At 38.4% G+C, this 19,593-nt stretch overlaps 2 protein-coding genes across 2 annotated transcripts; one reads left to right on the top strand and one right to left on the bottom strand.

The window, feature by feature from the left end:
• Positions 1 to 2,527: 2,527 nt before the first annotated feature.
• On the top strand, positions 2,528 to 8,472 carry nptx2b (neuronal pentraxin IIb). The gene is made up of 5 exons (XM_042397894.1): positions 2,528 to 2,994; positions 3,657 to 3,876; positions 4,422 to 4,666; positions 4,760 to 4,939; positions 7,067 to 8,472. Exons 1-5 carry the CDS (start codon positions 2,554 to 2,556, stop codon positions 7,295 to 7,297), a joined length of 1,317 nt encoding a protein of 438 aa, XP_042253828.1. The 5' UTR covers positions 2,528 to 2,553; the 3' UTR covers positions 7,298 to 8,472.
• Positions 8,473 to 12,148: 3,676 nt separating this feature from the next.
• Positions 12,149 to 17,770, bottom strand: tmem130 (transmembrane protein 130). The gene is made up of 8 exons (XM_042398283.1): positions 17,442 to 17,770; positions 17,287 to 17,369; positions 17,040 to 17,211; positions 16,804 to 16,949; positions 16,289 to 16,373; positions 15,984 to 16,186; positions 13,284 to 13,393; positions 12,149 to 12,699 (listed from the first exon to the last, which is right to left on the bottom strand). Exons 1-8 carry the CDS (start codon positions 17,447 to 17,449, stop codon positions 12,559 to 12,561), a joined length of 948 nt encoding a protein of 315 aa, XP_042254217.1. The 5' UTR covers positions 17,450 to 17,770; the 3' UTR covers positions 12,149 to 12,558.
• Positions 17,771 to 19,593: the final 1,823 nt, after the last annotated feature.

Here is a 19,593-nt window from a genome sequence, read left to right as displayed (position 1 = left end):
CTCCTTCACAGCCTCCTCCTTCCAAAGAATGAACCCACTGGCAAAAGACTGCAGAATGAGATATTCCTTTCAGTAAATGTCGCACATAATGTAAGAGATAATTTGACATGTAATATGACATTCTCATTCTCTTTCGCGCTCTCTGTTCCCTGAGTAATAACGATCTGCTAAAAGATGTTTGTCTCAGGCTTATTGCGGTGTCCTGTTTGTTTCATTAGTAGGTTCTTCTTTTTTTTTTTCTCTCTCTGACAGGAGCTTTATCCTGAGAGTGGGGGGACGGGGGGACGGAGGGGGGAGTAAATGACACAATGGTTCTCCAGCTTTCCATAACCACTCATCTGTCCATTAGATCTGTGTTTTGCCAGTGCACCGCTGCGGCTGCTGATGCCCCCCTGCATTATTTCTCATATAGAAAGAAGTGCACTTTCCTTGAGACTGAGTCTGAATCATCAACAATACCCTGAAAATCTATTCATGCATTCGAAAGCTCACTTGCACATGCACTCTTTTTACCCATGTGCACCCCTGAGGTCTGTATGATAAGAGATGTTTTTTATGAATCAGGCAGATAAACAGTTGTGTAAAAGACCTGCACATCATTGTTATTGAACATATTCATTTTATAATGAGCGTTTTGTTTCTAGTCTAATTAAAGTCAATTGTTCCGTTTCCACGAAGGAGCTATTTGATCAGCTGGAGTTTATGTTGGGCTGTCAGGTAGCTTTTGTCATTTGTCACCTGGTAACCAGAAAATAGGTGTGATGTCAGAGTAAAATATTCTGTGTTTAACCAAGGGAGGCAGAGTCTGTCACCAATGATGGTGATTGGTTTGCACAGGCTTCACAAAGCTACCAAACCCTGTGTACAGAGAATTGGAGGTGTTGATAGTCAGTCACAGCTGCCAGATCCCACCTCTGTCGATTTCTTTTTCTTTCTTTCTTTCTTTCTTTCTTTCTTTCTTTCTTTCTTTCTTTCTTTCTTTGTCATGTGCTGGGTTTATTGTGTATTTATTAACTTAATGTTGTAGTTTGCTGTATAAATAGAAATTTATGATCACAATAAATATTGTACAGCCAAAAAGTGAATTTGGGAAATTATTATTCCCAGATCTGAAACCGTACATCCAAACATAATGCATCAATGAAATCAGCCACAATGTTAAACGTCTCATATTGGTAAGTTTAATTTTGCTTTCAAGATTAATGTTCTTCATTTTTTCATTGGAAATGGCTTTAGTTAAATTGGTATTTATTGAACAGTCACAATACAGGAAACTGATTAGCTGACAACCACAGCCCCTATAATTTAAGAGAGGGGGACATACTGAGAACAGGCTTTCCATTTCAAATGGCACAAACTAAATTTATTGATTGTGGAAATAGTTTATTGAACCTGATACTGCCTGCAACTGGGTGCCCTTTTACAAAAAGCAACAACTTCATATGTTATCACTCTAATAACAGCATTTTTTATTGACACATCTTTTTAAAACATTTATTCAGAGCAAATTTAGAATTCTCACAGCTTCCTCTAATACAAAAACTGTTGTTTTAAAGCACAAAGTGGAACAATGGGTACTTTGTGAATTTGTTTTTACTTTGTCATAGAAATCTCTGATTGACTGTGTGATTTGGAGCATGGTTGGAAAACATGTTCAAAGCACAGTGGTATGTCTTCCAGTCTGCACACCAGGCTTTATTGACCTTTCACAGCCAGGCAGGCAGCTGTTGCTAATTGTTTACCACCACATCCTGTTTGTTCACCACTTGATTTATTGAGACTCACTTGCATTAAAAATGATTTGTCACGTGTTTCACAGCAAGGAAAAGTTACCTGAATGCTTATATCTTGACCTAACTCACTTATCAAATGATTTTGCCCTGTATTCAGTGTTGAGTTATGATCCAGACACTATTCACAGTCAGACACTTGGATATGCCTCATTCAGGGAATAAAGCTATCATATGAATTAAGTTATAAGGAAACTAAAAGAGAACATCACAGTAAGCATGAGACAGAATAAATATGAGGCCATGAAATTACACTGAGATGCAACAAAATTAGATCTTTCCACTTTTTATAGCATCCCCATATAATTAACTCGTCATTGCTTAATTAACTTTCCAAATCGATAAATAAATGTTTGACCCACCTGACTGGTGACGTCAACCTACTACAACCAATCAAGGCGCTTCTAGAGACACCTTTTTTGGTAATCCTCTTTTCTAAGAGGAGCTGTCCGATCAGCACCACACTGTGCGCTCTGTTTGCGCCAGGAATAGTCCCGGTAGCCAAGCCACATTAACCGGGCTTACAGTGACCGACTCATGCTTGATGGGATTTCCTGCTCAGGCTTTCCTTGATTTTGTTTGCTTGACATGGCGCTATTTTGTAGAAAATAGTTATTGGTGATGTTTTGTGGGTAAACCACCACTGTGGGGGTATACTTTTACGCACTGAACTTGAGACTGGATTTCATTAGAGAGTGTTCAGGCTTTAGTGTTCTGCTTTTCACTTATCACTCGGCTTTCCTTAACGGTAAACATTGTAGTTATGTTTTCATTCTTGTACGGATTGTTATGTTTTTGTGCGCTGGGTTGCAGTCGACAAGCGAGCGGCCAGGTGGACGATGGGAAGCGGTACATCTGCCGGGCAATACCCCTCAGCGGCGACGCCAGTTGCCCGGTGACATTGTTACCTGAACTAAACGCCGGAAGCCAAGAAGAGGAGCTCAGAAACACTGTCATGCAGCTACGGGAGACAATTCTACAGCAGAAAGAAACGATTTCCAAACAGTTAGGTACCATCAACGAGCTGACCACCAAACTGTCCCTCTGCGTCTCAGCCACCGATGATAGGAAGTACGAAAAGGGGGGTTCATGGGGTAAAGTAAAGCAAAATACAATGGGAGATGTTCCCAGAGATCCAAACGACACGATCGACAGTCTTGGGAAAACAATGCAGGGGCTCAAGGACCGGTTGGAGAACCTGGAGGTAAGGCGCATTCAAATCGCGCAAAGCACAACCATTGTGCCAAAGCCATGCGTAAAAATACGGATTAATTCTCAATATGGATTTACAGGATTACGATACATTGTCGATTTACAACTCAACAGTCCATCTGCACTTCTTGGAATTAGAGAGCCTATAGTGGAGATTAAACAGAGGGTGGGAAAGAGATTAATTGTCTAACTGGCCAGCCTCAACTTCCTATTACGCAGGACCGATTATGTCACATGTGTTTATTCTGCTTGTCTGATCAACTACAGCGCTTAAAAAGCTTCAACAACACTTTCCTCACAGTCCTAAAGTGACTGTCTGACAATATGTATATAAATGTTTTAGTGATTCTGATTATTCACTTTGTGCCTCTCATGCATGCTGCTGTTTATTGCCATATAATTGCCAGAGGAAACTCATCAGATTTGAACAGGATTAGAAAATTGACCAGAACTATCATACAGTAGACCAAAAATTGCAACTTTTTACAATTTCTCCCACAATGAATGCTGAAACTACATTTGTAGGCCTGTCAAGACAGAATAACTTCTTGTGACAGTGATGTAAAAGCATCACTTGCAGCTCTCATGGGGCTCACTGTCCCTGATTATTTTTGTGCACTTCCTGCTCATGTTGCCATGTCCATCCTTCCTTAGCAACAGCAGATGCGGGCCAATGTATCCGGCGCCTCGTTCCCCAGTGAGCTGCGCGACCTGCTGCAGCGTCGCCTCGGGGAGCTGGAGAAACAGCTCCTGAAGAAAGTCAGCAACCTGGAGGAGGAGAAGAGCATGCTGTCCAATGCCACAGCCGCATACAGGCTGAAGACAGAGAGCACGCTGAACGCCCTGGTGGAGAGGATCAGTGAGCTGGAGAAAGGTATAGGAAAACACCATGACTAAGTGTCTGTTCATCCAACAACTGCAACACGACCCGATTTACATAATGAGATAAAGTCAAGATGAAATATTGTTTTGAGATGATTAGGTAACTCACTTGAAGTATGTAGCACTATAAGTAAGGCACAAACAGCCTGATAGAGGAGAAAATGAAAAGAATATAAAATGATACATGGTGTTGCACAGATGGAGAAAGCAAATAAAGCATGAAACCTATTATAAGTGTACTATACATTAATGGAGTGGAGGCAAGGGAAGTCACTCAGAGAAATAAAGGAGTTGAGAGGACCTGATGAATCACAGAAGGTGAAAGAAGGAGGACAAACGTGCAAATTTTTTACATAAAAGGGTCTCTGCTTTTAATTTGTAGCAGCTTTTTTGTCTTAAACAAAAAAGGGAAGGTGACATTGCTGTTTCCTCACTTTCATTCTCAGGCAGCAATTAACAAGTTTAAGAAAAGACACAACCTCTTGGGACACTTCTCACCTCTCCCTGTCTCCTCTATCTCTGCCTGTCTCATTATAGGAGGAGGAGACTTCAAGTCTCCTGAGCAGTTTAAGCTGTCCCTCCCCCAGCGTACCAACTACCTGTACGGCCGGATCACCAAGAGCCTTCCAGAGATGTACGCATTCACACTCTGCATGTGGATCAAGTCCAGCGCCAGTCCTGGCATAGGGACACCTTTCTCTTACGGCGTGCCAGGGCAAGCGAATGAGATTGTGCTGATCGAATGGGGCAATAACCCAATCGAGCTGCTCATCAACGATAAGGCGAGTCATGGTTATTTGTGTGTCACTCACAATATGAAAATGGCAAAATTAAAGTTTGAAGCCATAGCTAAGTACAGTGTATTTTGCCTCTAGGTTGCCCAGTTGCCCTTGGAGGTACGGGATGGAAGGTGGCACCACATCTGCATCTCCTGGACCACACGGGATGGCCAGTGGGATGCTTACCAAGATGGGGAGAGGCAGGGAACTGGCGACAACCTGGCGGCCTGGCACCCCATCAAACCTGGGGGAGTCATCATCCTGGGGCAGGAGCAGGTAGGGACGTGCTCCCAAAATGTCAGAGGAAATTAGGGACTGTGTTTGACACATGTCTGTATCTGTTGATTTAGTCATTGCTCTGCCTCTTTTGTCAAGATCAAAGACAACAGTTACTTACCTGGAATTACATCACCAGTGCTTCTCGTCTTTATGAAGTGACATTTCTTTACATAGAACAGACAAAACGAACCATCAGCCGTCTAATACAGCATGTTCATATTATCACAAGCCAAACACTTCAAAGTACAATGTCAAGTTGTTCCACTAATAAGCAACATTATTTATAGAGTGCCTTTGCAAAACAAGAAAACCAACCAGGCCTAAAGTAGCAAATAATAAGATAGTGGCAGGTTATCTAAACAAAACAATTAACAAGACAACAGTAAACCTGTCACTGCCCACAGATGCTGAGGTCTCCCTACGGACCAATCAATGCATTATTAAAAAGAATGGAGGAATGAGATGCATCAGTCTATTAAGTTCTGCAAAAATCTAATCAACAGTGTTTAAGACATTGTGTTTTTAACTATTGAATGATAAAATTTGTTCCAGCAGTATGCGTCAGAGATGGCAAAGTCAGTCTGTTGTCAGTCGGTTCACCATATTGGGCCAGACTGAAATATTTCTATAACTATTGGATGGATTGCCATATGTTGTACAAAATGTTGTACAGATATTCATGGCGTCCTGCCAATTAAACCTACAGACTTTGGTGATCCTCTAACTTTTAATCTATTGCCACCATGAGGTCAAAGTTTTCACTGTAAAATATCCTGTAAAATATCTCAACATTTACTGGATGGATTGGCACACACATTCATGGTCCTGGAATGTCTGTGAAATCAGATTTCAAACTTTTTCAACCCAACATACTCTTTCATACTTTTAGCTATGAACTCCATTCAAACTTGAAACTATTCAGCAACATTACTGGTTGCCTTAAATTTTTAAAAACCATTCACACCCTTCAAAATATTCTTTCAAACTTTGTCTGAATTTATGTCATAATGGAAGTGAAAGAGAGAAACCTTTGAACCCACTCCTCTTCAACCTCCTCATACCCATTCATACATTCATGTAGCAACTTACGTCAAACTTTAAACAGTTTACAAAACAATCATTCTACTGTACCTTTTGTTTAGTACTAATTAGAAAATGTTAGCATGCTAACATGCAAGACTAAGATAGTGAAGAAACATTACACCTGCTAACCATGAGCATGTTAGCTTGCTGACATTAGCATTTAGCTCAAAGCACCACTGTGCCTCACAGAGCTGCTAGCACCTAAAAATTATTATCCTTTTTAAGAACAGTTGAAGAGCTAAACTGGAAGGCAACAAAGTTATTCAGTTGTAATTTGCGCTTATAAGTGAAAGTCCAACTGTATCATAAACAGTGCATCCACAATAAAACACCAAATTCCCTCTTTTTGTTATGATCCTTCCACTGCGGCTGAACAGGAAAACACTGTCCATCAAGACACAAAGAGGGATTTTTTTACTAAAAAAGAGAGTAACTGTGGAAGATATCCACTTTATTTGACTGACTCAGATGACTGAAGCCTCATATCATTATCTTCAGATAAACTTTTAAATACATTTTTGCTCAAGACAAGGACTGTGGATTCAGTCTCCCCATCACTTTCATTATAAGCACATTTGGAGGGAATCATCTAATGGTCAGTATGAACAGGGGGGATGATTATAGCAAGAAAAACCTGTTTCAATGTTCATATGGATACCTCACTGTCGTTTTAAGACAGACTTGAAAAATTGTCAACCTATCTTTTAAATAGGCGCTGTACATAGTGACGCTTTTAGACTACTTAATGCAATTTTGAAAAGGGCAAAATGGAGTAATGAGATATCATTTCCACAAGTTTCATCACAACACTTTCACTGGTGAATGAGATATGTACAGACATTAACACAAAGGTTGTAGCTCCATTTTATGTGCTTGATTAGCCAAAACAAGGGAATAACACTCATTAAACCTTAAAGTTTAATGACCAGTCCATCTATAGTCCCACAGACTGCCTCCTCCACGTTAAAAAGATTATTACCTTTAATAATGTTGTTGTTGATGCTGTTTAAATTTACATCCTGCTGTTTATGGCTCTTATAGGACGTCGTGGGTGGGCGCTTTGATGCTGGACAGGCTTTCGTGGGCGAACTGAGTCAGGTAAACATTTGGGACCGCGTTCTGAAGCCGGTTGAAATCCAGTCCATGGCCAACTGTACATCCTACATGCCCGGTAATGTGATCTCCTGGCTAGCGAGCAATGTGGAGGTCTTCGGGAGGGGGGCATTCAAAAGGCCTCTGGAGGTGTGTCAGGAGCGATTGCCCAATGCTTGAAAACTGTCTGTCTGCCTCTCATTTAATTAGCTGTTGTTTCCATCTGTTCAGCTTGTTTTTTTAATTGTCTGCTCTTATTGTAAAGCTGTTTATGGAAAATGTGTTAACAAAGCATGGCACATACACGTGATAGTTGTAAACACTTTGACAATCAGATGTGTAGCATTGAGCGTGAAAACACACTTAAGTGCAAATTGTGATGTGGAGGCTTACACATCAATGCCATCATTGACTGGTTGCTGTTTCATTTCTAGTGGCAATCAGAGAGCTAACATGTCTTTCTCTACCATAATTAAGATACTTCACTCCTTCAGTACTACTACCATGGTGAAAAGGTGCCCTCAGGTATTATTGCTAAGACATAAGACCAACCGCCTTCCCACACAGTCTCCCAATACCCCTCCCTCCAGCCTCAAAGGCTTTGAAGTAATGAAAATCCACTGTAGTCCAGCACAGACGCATGCATGCAGCGCTACTACTACAAATACATCGAGGCCCAGACTAGCTGACAGTTTGGCGTCGACATGTGAGTCGGCGTTGCGTGCTGTGTGGGAGTAAGTAAGAGGGAAGATTAAAGGTCTGGCTAATGTTATGTCTATTCCTTAACTAGGGAATGGGCTTAGAGCCAACATCAATCAAACCTCTTGTCTTGGCTCTGGCTGGTAGTTGGAGCTTGTGTGTAATGGCATTAAATACTTTGGTTAAACTTGATTTTTGGGTAGAAATACAAATGTCCATTTAGAGTTGCAACAAACAAACAAAAACTTCACCTTCTTTTATTCTTCACACGCAGACCTGATACCAGTGATACTAGTGAGTCTATCACAGTGCTTTTTTTTGTTGCCTTTTCCATTTGAACAAAACCTCTTTGAATGGAGGATCATGTCAAAAATATGTTCATAGCTGCAATGTTGTGAAATATTTTTACTCGTGATTTGTAATGTTGTTACAGTGGATTGTCGAACCAAACATTCAGCAGAGAAATGTAACAGATTAGCTCACCGATCAAAACTCTCTGAGCATCTATTTTGAATGTACTTGTACACTAATAATCATTTTTAAGTGTACTACTACAGTGTCTGTCCAGGAAACTTGTTATGTAGCTTTTTATGTTATCTTTACACAGTTAATTTAACTGAATATTTATCAGACAACGTCCACCCTGTCTTGTGGCCTTCCTATGGAGACTAAAGTGCCATTAAATGTTTTATAAGCATTGAAAAATGATTTGCTTTGCCAATAAATGAAAGTGTGGAAAATAAATAAAACTACAGCTGAAATTAATTGACAAATGTTTGTGGTTTATCTGTCAACCACTATATTTTGGACCTCTTTAAGTTTCCTGTTGATCAGGAAATTGACACACCACTTGGGTTTTTAACTGTATTGGCAGGGTTAGGGTTAGGGTTAGGCATATGGCAGATTGACACCAGTTTAAAATCACCTGGCCACTCTTGTTAGGAGGAGTGACATGAGTAGTTAATAACACAGGCTGAGCAAGATCTTTTGACTCCGATGGCTTGGGTCAAGACAACAACAGGTGTCCTGTGTGGCATTAGTGACGCTTAACAGAAGATAGAGGCCGAAAGGTCAGGGGTGACGTCACAGACACATTCCCTCAGACAAAGCAGCTCCTTCCAACCACTCACTGCTCTGAAAACATGTCAAGTAGAGCTAAAATGATGTTTTTTTAATACTAATATGCTGATATTACTGGATACGGTTACATATATGTGACATAAACCCAGATTAAAGAAATCCTAAATGGTTATCAGCTCTTTAAAAGCAAGATGAGCGGCTTAACCTGTTAAAGTAAAAACTTTGGGTTACATTTTGTTTCTAAATGCAACTGTCAAACATTCAAAAAAATAAAATGTGTAAAGAAGGTTTTACAGACAGTTTCTATGTGACTGTTAAATGCACCTCTTTGATATCTGAGATAATATGTAAAAAAAAAATGGTGACACTGGCCTGCTACATATAAAAACATTATATAGTATGTGTCTCTGGAGACAGACGTAGGGTTTTGTTGTTGCAGCCTCTTCAGTGAAGTCGTCTGATTAATTTATATGATATTAATCCACACAGACTGTTTTTCAGGTGGCCTCATCTGAGGACAGAATTAATGCAGCTTGAATGTTCATGTCACAGTACAATAACGTTCTTTATTGTTCTCACAATATGTCATTTCATATGATGTTCTATATGTCACAGCCTTTTATCTGGGCTGAAAGAAAAGAAGCAATAACATAAAAGTCTTCATTTGGCTGTTCAGAGCTGAATTTCATCAATAATGGTCATGGAAATGGAAAAGAAGATGTCCAAGGCCAGTCTACATCTGTTTACACTTATCAGCCCGTATTTTGTGTCTGATTTTACAAGCTGGATAAAAGGATTAAAAAAAGAGTTAGTTGGTAAATAGTTGGCTTATTTGTACAGGACAAAATTCAAAAGTTAGGATTTATTAAAAATGATAGAGGTGCAATGAAAAGCATATAACCCTGACACCTCGAAAAAAGTAATCAAGTGCAAAAACTCACCATAAGAATCACGGTGACAAGGTGAGACACAACAAATTTAATAAAATAGAAATAACAGAGTTGAAAATGATAAAATCTTGTGTCAGTGTGTGGGTGTGTGTGTGTGTGTGTGTGAAGGAGCAGTAATAGTAATTTCTCAGTAATTTCTTAATCACTGAACTACAGCAGGCAGACGACGTTTGTGACTAGTGACTGGTGAACATAGGAGCATTTATCAGCAAAGGAGCCAGATATTTCTCCTGGGAGCAAGTGGAGACAAAAAAAGACCTTTAGGTAGAGTGAATATCAGACTTATATTGATCAGGAGGACAGAAACAAGAGTCAAAATGAATACTCATGTTGCTCTGTTGACTGCTAACAAGTGTTCCAGGTTGTTGTGGTTGTGCTGCCTCTTTATTTACTGTGGTTATATTAACAATAGTCATAGATGTTGAGCATGTGGTTGTGCTTATGCCCACAAGCTATTTTATATTTGGGTTGAATATTGGTCTAGTTGAAAAGACATGCTACTTATATAGGAGGTTATTTAAGCCTGTTCTGTCCATTTAAACCCAAACAGTAACCTAGAAAATAGATCTGACACATCAGAAACTTTAAAAAAACTTCTTGTAATCAAAAGGTTGTTTCAGTTGAGCAAGTAAAGGTGCTCCAACATGTCTTACTTGTATTTGTCTCAGTTACGTGTCTGGTTTTGATTTCAGCATCTAACTACAATACCAAGTGATAGATTAAGTAGACAGGTTCATGAGATGTTTAAGCCTCTAAAAACCGATAAAAAAACGTGGACCAATAAAGACTTTAAACACTGCACAGCTCAAGGTCGTTGACAAGGTATTCATCTTCCCAACTTCTGCTCCCCACAGCATCTCTGACAGCTGGCATTCATCAGGAGACTTCACAATTAATAATGTTGTGACATCTCTAACAGAGGACAAGCTGTCATTAAACACCATCAAGGTAATAAAAGGCATAAAACTAATCAGCGCAGTTGGTAAAGAGTCAAGGGTTTTGTTCTGTGTGAGGTTATCATTAAAGTCATTAATTCTAATGACTTTGATGATCTGACTTTTCCTCTAGTGCCAGGGTCAAAGTTTTTACTTGTCCAGTGAAATATCTCAATATCTACAAGATGGGAAAGACATTCATGGTTCATAATGACTTTGGTGATCCCTGTTTCCTCTAACACTACCATGAGGTTCTGATTTGTGGTTTTGAGTTAAATTTTTTGGCATAAAATTTGGTAGACATTCATGTTACCCAGAGGATGAATTGCAGTAACTTTGAAAATCACAAATCATTTCACTTGTGCCATCATCAGGTCGAAAGTTGACTTTGTCAGATACATTGGTTTATGACTAAATACCCATTGACCTGCTCGTCTGACCCCACCCCAAGCCGAAGGGGGTGGGTGGAGTCAGATATCCAACCCTTACCATATATGGCAATTTTACAGCTACTCCAGTACAGTAGGGGGCGCCATGCTTCCCTGTTGTTAATTCTTATCCCACTTAAAGCAGCAAGGGGAACTAGAACTAAAATGGTGACCATGGTAAACATTATACCTAGCTTTGCATCAGCATGTTAGCATTGTCATCGTGAGTGTGCTAGCACGCTGTTGTTAGCAATTAGCCCAAAGCACCACTGTTCCTAAATACAGTCTCACAGAGCTGCTAACTTGACTTAAAGTTTGTTAAATATGCTGATAACTAAAATGAGAGTGAACCTCTTCAACATATCCAGGCCACAAAATGAACCACGGAGTCATGCAGTTTTATGCAATTTAGAATTGATTCAAATCTTAGTTGTGAGAATTTGATTAAAATCTTAATTGTTATAATCAAATCTCCTCCCCCTGCAGATGATCCAGTTTCCATAAGACTGTTCATATCTTAACTGCTGTGTTGTGTGTCCAACAGGCTTGAAATCACCAGCCTTCTCTATCACACAGCCATCGTCCCTCTCAACATTTCAGCTATCCAACAAAACCCACTTTTCACTACTCTCTGTAGTAGTAGTAGCAATAGTGTTATGAAAGTGATAGTGGTGGTTTTTTTGTGTGTTATGTCCCCACTGCTGCACGTGTATGTTGCACTGGCCAAGAGGCCTTTCTTTAAATGTTCAAAATCTCAACTGTCCAATTTTAGGCTTCCTCTTAACAACAATCAATATGGAGCTTAGTTATACATTGTTTTATGTTTAGCACTACAAGCACAACTTTTACAAAGGAAATAAATGTTTTATTCTTTTTCTGAAAAGCAAAAGCAAAGCAAATGTATATTAATGTGGGAAAAACATAAATAAATGAGTGGTCTGATCCATTCTCAGCAAGCTTAAATTAACACTCATTCTTTAAACATGACCTTCACTTGAGCTATCAATTTATTATGAGTTCATTTGAATGTCAGCCTAAGCATTGTGACTCAATAATTGATCACTATCACCTCGATTATGGAAAATACAGACAGTACTTGACCTGCTAGCTTACTGAACATACATAACTAACTCATTCATTTAAAAAGGTTTGAGCATAGCAGGGCTAAATACATGTACATACATATAAAGGCACTGTTCATACATTGTGAATGTGATTTATTAAAATGCCTTATCAAGCTATTTGTTGTGCAATGATCCGATTTAGCTATATACATCTACAACATGGATGCTCTGTAGCTCTGTACATAATTGTACATTTTCTTCTGCCAAACACACACAATGTGAGGCTTAAGAGGAGTATTGAGTCCCATACTGCATGAGGAGTGGCTCTTTCTCTTCTTTGTCTGCGGTGGAGAAGTTAAAAAGAATAGCGCTTTGACCATCAGAGTCTTGGTTCTTCAGGAATAGAGCATTACCGGAAGGTGCAATCTGCAAAATGACATATCCAGACAATAAGACAGTCAGTTATGAAATGTCTATTTGGTTCAAAGTTGCGTTTAGAGTAGATAGACATATCAACAAACTATAAAAAGGGACAATATGCATCATACATCTACACTATGTTTAAATTTGTGGGAGTTTTTGTGGCACACACACGTTGTTGCTCAACATGCACGTTATTTCTAGGCACAGACAGCCTCCTTGTGGTCATAATCTGCATCAAAGGACAATCACTGATACTCTTTGATACACTGAGGGATGGGATCAGAGCAAATTTAAACAAATATGCAGCAAAACTAATCATTTAACACTTAACAATAGGATAGCATGATAAGGTGCGTCATTTTCAATATAATTTTTTGACATACAACTATTCCTGGTTGTAATTATCATAAAAATAGCACACATGCAGTACAGAGGCATGTGCTGAACCCAGTTGGACACTAAATACTCACCACATCTTAACCCTTTAAACCCAAGGTAATGAATATTGAAAGAATATTTGACATTTGCAAAGAGAAGTTATTCATATTGTGAATTGTCACTGTAAGATTTTGTAACACGTTCAATACCTGTGATCTGCTCTGATGACGAGGGCGACAGGCAATGACTGTGATGAAAGAGAAGGTTGCGACAAGAATGGCAGCACAGGACAGGATGAAGAACATGTGGGAGTTGCTATCTGTAATTGACAGAACAAAAAAAACATGTCACTTGTAGTGAGTGTGCAGCTTTTAGAATCAAAGTCACTATTGAACATTTGAACAGTGATTTCTTCATTTGGTGTTTTTTCCAATTGAAACAAAGAAAGTCTTTAGTGAATTGGAACTTGTTTTGATGTTTTGGTTTGAAGGGGCAATCATGTTGACATGGAAACCATCAGATGGTGCCCATAGTCACTATTTTCCAGCTGGGATCATTTCTACTCAGTTAATAGGAAGTTAAGTGACTCTTTTGGTCTCATTTGGTGTTTGAATGTATTAGTATTAGTTCCTTAAAGTATAGTACATGTAAAAGTAAAGGTACTCTTAATTAAAGTGTGTTAATCACCATATCTACATCTCATCTTAGCATCTGGGTGACATGAGGACGGAAATTGTGTTTGAATCATAAGGTTCTGGTCCAGCTGCTAGTGCACCACTTTGTTAAGTAGAAGTCGTGGTTAATGCAGGTAAAAGCTGTTGCTATAATTTCTTGTTTGGCATTAGACACAGTTTAGTACGTGACCATGAGAGGCTGCCTGTTGAAAAGCTCACAATAGCGCAGCAACAGATGTCAACCAAAGTGTTACTGAAGTGTTTTCTTTTCTGAGTTTCCTCTGAGAAAAAAGCTGCTTCCCAGCAAGTAAGAAAACTGACACTAAAAGCTCGTTATTATGAGTTTCAGTTTGATCATAACTTCAGTGAGATCGCAACGACAGCAAATCAATTGAGCACAGCAGAAACGTGCTGGCCAGTCAGATCAGTCTCCTCTGATATGCCTGGATTCCTCGATTTTCTCTGTTCCCTCTCTGTCTGTGGAACTAATGTGGTTAAATGGCACATGGTAAGTTTTATCTGAAACATCTCATGACACAGCACAGCTTCTCTTAGTTCCTCAATTCTTTTTGATTGTGGAAAAGGTCACAGATTCTATAGATGGTGGGAGAAAACATAAATTGGAATAATGAATTGAAAAAATCAATCTTCTTTATTATTCCTTAGCTAAATAATTACCTGTATGTGTGCACTAAATCAAATTAATGAATCATTATAAATAGTTACTGGTTTTGATTCAAAGCTGAATCTACGAAGTCTACAGAAAACAAAGAGAGCCTTCCAAATGGTCATAAAGTTGTTCATTGATTGATATTCAGTTGGACAGTTAAAAAAGGGATTAATCAAAGAATTAATCCTAAATAATAAACAGATCAAATTGTAAAGAAATCATTTACAAATACTTCATTGGATGACAAAAAGATAATAAAAAAAAAAAAAGATTTAAAAAAAAAAAGATTTTACAAAGAGAAAAAAAGCAATTCACCAACTTATTTCTTAATGGACATAGATACATTAATCATTTGAATAAATAAATGAATATATAAATAAATTTGATGATGCTATTAAACATTTAAATAAAGTGTAAAAAAAAAGAAACTATTAAACAAGAAAAATAAATGAAAAATTGAAAATAAATAAATAATTAACTGAATTAAAGAAAAAGGACAATTTGCACTTTATCAATTTCCCAATTGTTTTTTGCTAATTACTTTTTCATTTGTGTCCTTTTCCCCTCTATTTTAAATTAATCATCAGTTAATGAGTCACTTTTTAACCATTTGTCATGCTCTCTAGGTCCTCCATTCCAGCTGCTACTAAGGTTAGAAATGCACTGTATTGGATTTTTGCATTATTATACATCATATCAAATTCATATTCTGATTATACATATATACATATATTTGTGCACACAAGGAACAACCTCCAGTGTGTAGAATTATCCCATATAAGAGCAGCACCAGCTTAAGTTTTGAAAAAAAAAAGCAATCATCAACAATGTAATCTCTTGAAAAGCTGCAAATCTCAAAATGAGTGACATGGATCAAGGTGTTAATGGGTGTAAAACAATTGAGGAGGTCAGTCAAGGCATTAGGTTGACCACTGCTGAGTCCTGACCTGATGAGTTTACTCTTCTGTGTTTTACCAACCATTTGCAAAAGAGCTGTGTGGTTTCACCAGAATAAAGCCTGCAAATAATGAGTACAAATACCTGGTGCTCCCCTTACTACTCAGTAGAACTGACGAAGCTGTTTGAATGAGTTATGAAACATCTTAAACCCTATAACTACAGTCCAGTCCTCTTCTGTGCTGTGGATAAACTGGCTAAATCTACACAGAACCTTGACATTGAACCTTGTTGTGTAACTCGATGACAATGCATTTTTGAGATTATGTAACGTGTTTTGGGATATTTTCATAATTCTAAAAGGGTAAAGAATGTCCTAAACCTCCAAAGAAACCATTATGAAAATCACTTTAGCTGAAGTTTCAATGTATTCACACAGAAAACAATAACATGCCATAAAGCATGCCAGTCATTAGGCAATTCTCCACCTTTTAATTCATTCTTTGGCCCTTTTTCTGTTTCTGCCAATCTCTTTATATAAGTTTCTGTCTCGCCATCTTTTTGTTATGGAAATTAGCCTGATGGCCTGCAGGTATTTGTGTGTATGTGTGTGTGTGTGTGTGTGTGTGTGTGTGTGTGTGTGTGTGTGTGTGTGTGTGGCCACTCACTTTTTTTCCTGACATAGAGGCTGAGGGAGGTCTGAAACTTGCTGATGTCATTGCGGACGCTGATGTCCAGGCAGTGGACACCCGCAGAGGTGAAGGTGTGGTTCAGTCGCAGGGTGTTTTCATACAGCATGGTCAGTGTGCAGCCCCCCGTCCTGTCCGGCTTGCAGTTGGGCAGGATACGCCAGCACACCCACATGGGAGGACTGAAGACATACACACGGATTACTTTTCATTAAACAACGTTTTCTCCTATTCCCTGAACGAAGAGAAATGAAGAGAGAGTAAACAAACCAAACGCAGCTCACCTTCCATCGACATGAATAGCCAAACTGCTGTTTTGAGACATCTCATAATCTGAAGGCCCCTTCAGCTCGATGTGTTTGATGGCATCTGCAAATCACTTTCAATTATTAGTCATTTCATTACTTACATGGATTAATTTAAAGACAACGTTACTTCTGGAAGAATCATAAAAATACAACATGTACTTTTATACAAATACAGTTCATTTTGAACTGAACAGCTACTGGTAGATATGGGAGATGATTTCATAATGCGAATCTAATTTTGTGGGGGATTTTCTTGGATTAATTTTTAAGATTCTTTCTAAGATAAGGAAAGATCTGCCTCCTTCTGCCGTGTTATATTGGTATTTGCTGAAATTGCACTTGGAACCATCTGACCATTCTGATTTATTTCAAGAAAATCAAGACATAAGACTGAATATCAAACTTTGAAAATTGGCAAACTGTACACAAACAATGTAAAAGATTTTAACTTATCTAATTGGTCTAATGTTTAATAACATAACACTACAAACCCAGCACTTTAACATCCATGGAGTAGTCCCCAGTGATTGCAGGTGTATATTTGGTCACATTGACTCCTACTTTCAGCCGCAGTGTGTAGTTCCCTGAATTAGCGTAATGATACCGGACAACCGGCTCAGTCCCCTGGATCACCTCTCTGCATTACAAAAAGATCAGAAGAAGTGCAAATGATAAAGAAAAGCATCCAAACCTTGATGAAGAATTAATGTATGAGAAAACTGCGTACCCGTTCCCCAAGTCCCACGTATAGGTGAACTTTGCTGTGCTGAAATTCTTTTGGGGATCGTAGAGTTCAAACATGGTCTCTGTGGGAACTTCAGAGGCCAGTTCTCCTGTGTCTCTAACATAGGTGGCATTCCCTTCAATCTGATAGAAAACCAACTTCCCAGCAATGTTTTCTGTTTAAAAGAGATGATATATCTTATTATGAAGCCTCTGTAAGAGAAGTATAAATTAAATGCTGAAGGACATACCCAAATCTGTCAAAGGGTCTGTAGTCTTTGCCACACCCAGGGGAGCCAAGAGGAGAAGCATCAAGATCCGTCCAACATTTTTTCTGTAAGCATACATCCCAAAGTTTAAAACAGATTCAAGAGATGTCAAAAGTCTTAATAGATGTTGGATATACCTTTCCATATCTGCTGGTCCTCTCACTGGAGATCACTGGAGGACCTCAAGTAGAAAAAATAAAGAAGACAGAGTGGATGGACATGGGGAAGGAAGATGTGCTGTGGCTTCTTCTGACTGCCTGTGAGATTCAGAGCATGCAGATGAGAGCTGTAAAGGCTTGAAATTGTCACCATGCGTTTCAATCATGTGTCTGCATGGAGAACAACAATCAGCTTTTGAATGCAAGGCTCAGTCCTGGGTCACATTCCTGTCGGTGATGTGGGACATCTTCTCAGATGTGACAAACTTTATTTATGTGTTTCTCTGAAACAGAAATAAGACCAAAAGGCTAATTTGGGAAGTACACTCGAGGTATAGTCACACATTTCAGTTTACTACAGGGAACATCCACATGGTGGTGCTAATAAACCAAGTATTACACAACCAGCAATTATTCAAACTAGTGACCGGGATTATTCTTAAATTATGTCTAGAATATTAAATTACCAGATTGATATACTGGGCTACTGTCAACTGCAGCTTTGGCAGGCTACACAGGTCAATATGGATAATTAAAATATCAATATTTCTGACAAGCCTATAGTGTGATTTGACAGTAAGAGTCAGCATAATCTTCCCTCTTTCACTCTCTCACACACACATAAAAAGAACATACATACAAGTGATGATATAAATAATACATTTTTACAGTATTCAGTATATATATAAAATATTTGAGAATATACACAAAAACACAAAAAATGGATCAAACAGAGAGGGAGACAACACATTATGTGTTTTATCTGACTATAAATATAGTGACATTACAAGGCTGGATTACCAGCCAAAGTTTGCTTTGGTTTGGTTTATGGTGATTTATATAATTGCAAATTTGAGCTGACTTAACTTTGTAGCTACAACAATTGTAGTTAGGAACTTGCCTTGGTGAACACATAGTGCAGGACAGACGACATTCAAGACAACATACCAATAAAACCATCATGAATAAAACTTAATTAAACTTTTAAAATATACCTTAAAGGTCCTGCACACCCACAGTAAACCCACACCGGTGAATTCAATTATTTTGCTTAATTGGGTCTTTTCTCAGGACTGTGTGGAGATGTAATAACCCAGGACCTTTTAAAGTGCCAAAATTTGTTTATATCAATTGAAATGACCAAGATCCTGCTTTATCAGTTTATCTTGAGGCCACATTTTATGGAGGTGTTCTGTGTCATAAATTATGCTCATAACAAGCATATTCCTGAATAAATCTATTTCATTTGTTTAGTTGACAGTGATAGGATACACGGTGGTGGTGGTGGTGGTGGTGTCAGTAGGGGCCCACACCTCCTTTTTGCCCTATAGTGCCCCCAATTGCATCAATCTAGCCATACATAACCATGTTGCCAGCAGGACATGGGATGGCAGGACTGCAATATAAATATTAGCCTTGCTTTTATGTGAAATATACATTATGTATATAGATGAAGACACTTTAAATTAGAAAAGATGCAGCCCAAACATGATATGTGATACCTTCAGGTCTCAGCAATATCAGCCTGGAGATGAAGCATTTACAGCTTTTCAATTGATGGATTACATCACCCCCATCAGGCCTTTGACAGGTATGTTTTAAGTACCAGACCACTCTTCTACCCAGTGTCTAACAACATATTACATTTCTTTTTAACTTATAGTCTACATGTGACATATTTGCTATCTCATCTTTCAGTATGAAAACAGCGTTCCACATGTGTAAACAAACAGCACACTGGAATATTTCATTCACATTTCATAAAATGTAAAATAAAATGTTAGTGCTTTATTCATAATTCATATGTACAAATACAGTGTACTTGAGCACAGTTTTGAAGTACTTGTGCTTGAGTACTTGATTTTCATATTATGCTTCTTCTATACAAATTAGACATACAAATGCTGCTATCATGTTAATCCATTATGATAATCCTTTAACATGGAGTCAATCTGCATCATGAATAGCCATCTTTTACGTTTGACGTCTTCATTACATTTTGTTGAAAATATTTACAAACTGTTGCTTAAGTTGAACTTTGAATGAAGGAATTTTAAAACTAATTTAAAATGAATTGAAACTGAGTATTTTATATTGTAGTATTGTATTGCTATTTGTATTTAAAGGCTCA

This window comes from Thunnus maccoyii, chromosome 20 (genome assembly GCF_910596095.1).
Source record: "Thunnus maccoyii chromosome 20, fThuMac1.1, whole genome shotgun sequence".
Taxonomy (NCBI): domain Eukaryota; kingdom Metazoa; phylum Chordata; class Actinopteri; order Scombriformes; family Scombridae; genus Thunnus; species Thunnus maccoyii.
This window is presented reverse-complemented; position numbering and strand designations above follow the sequence as displayed.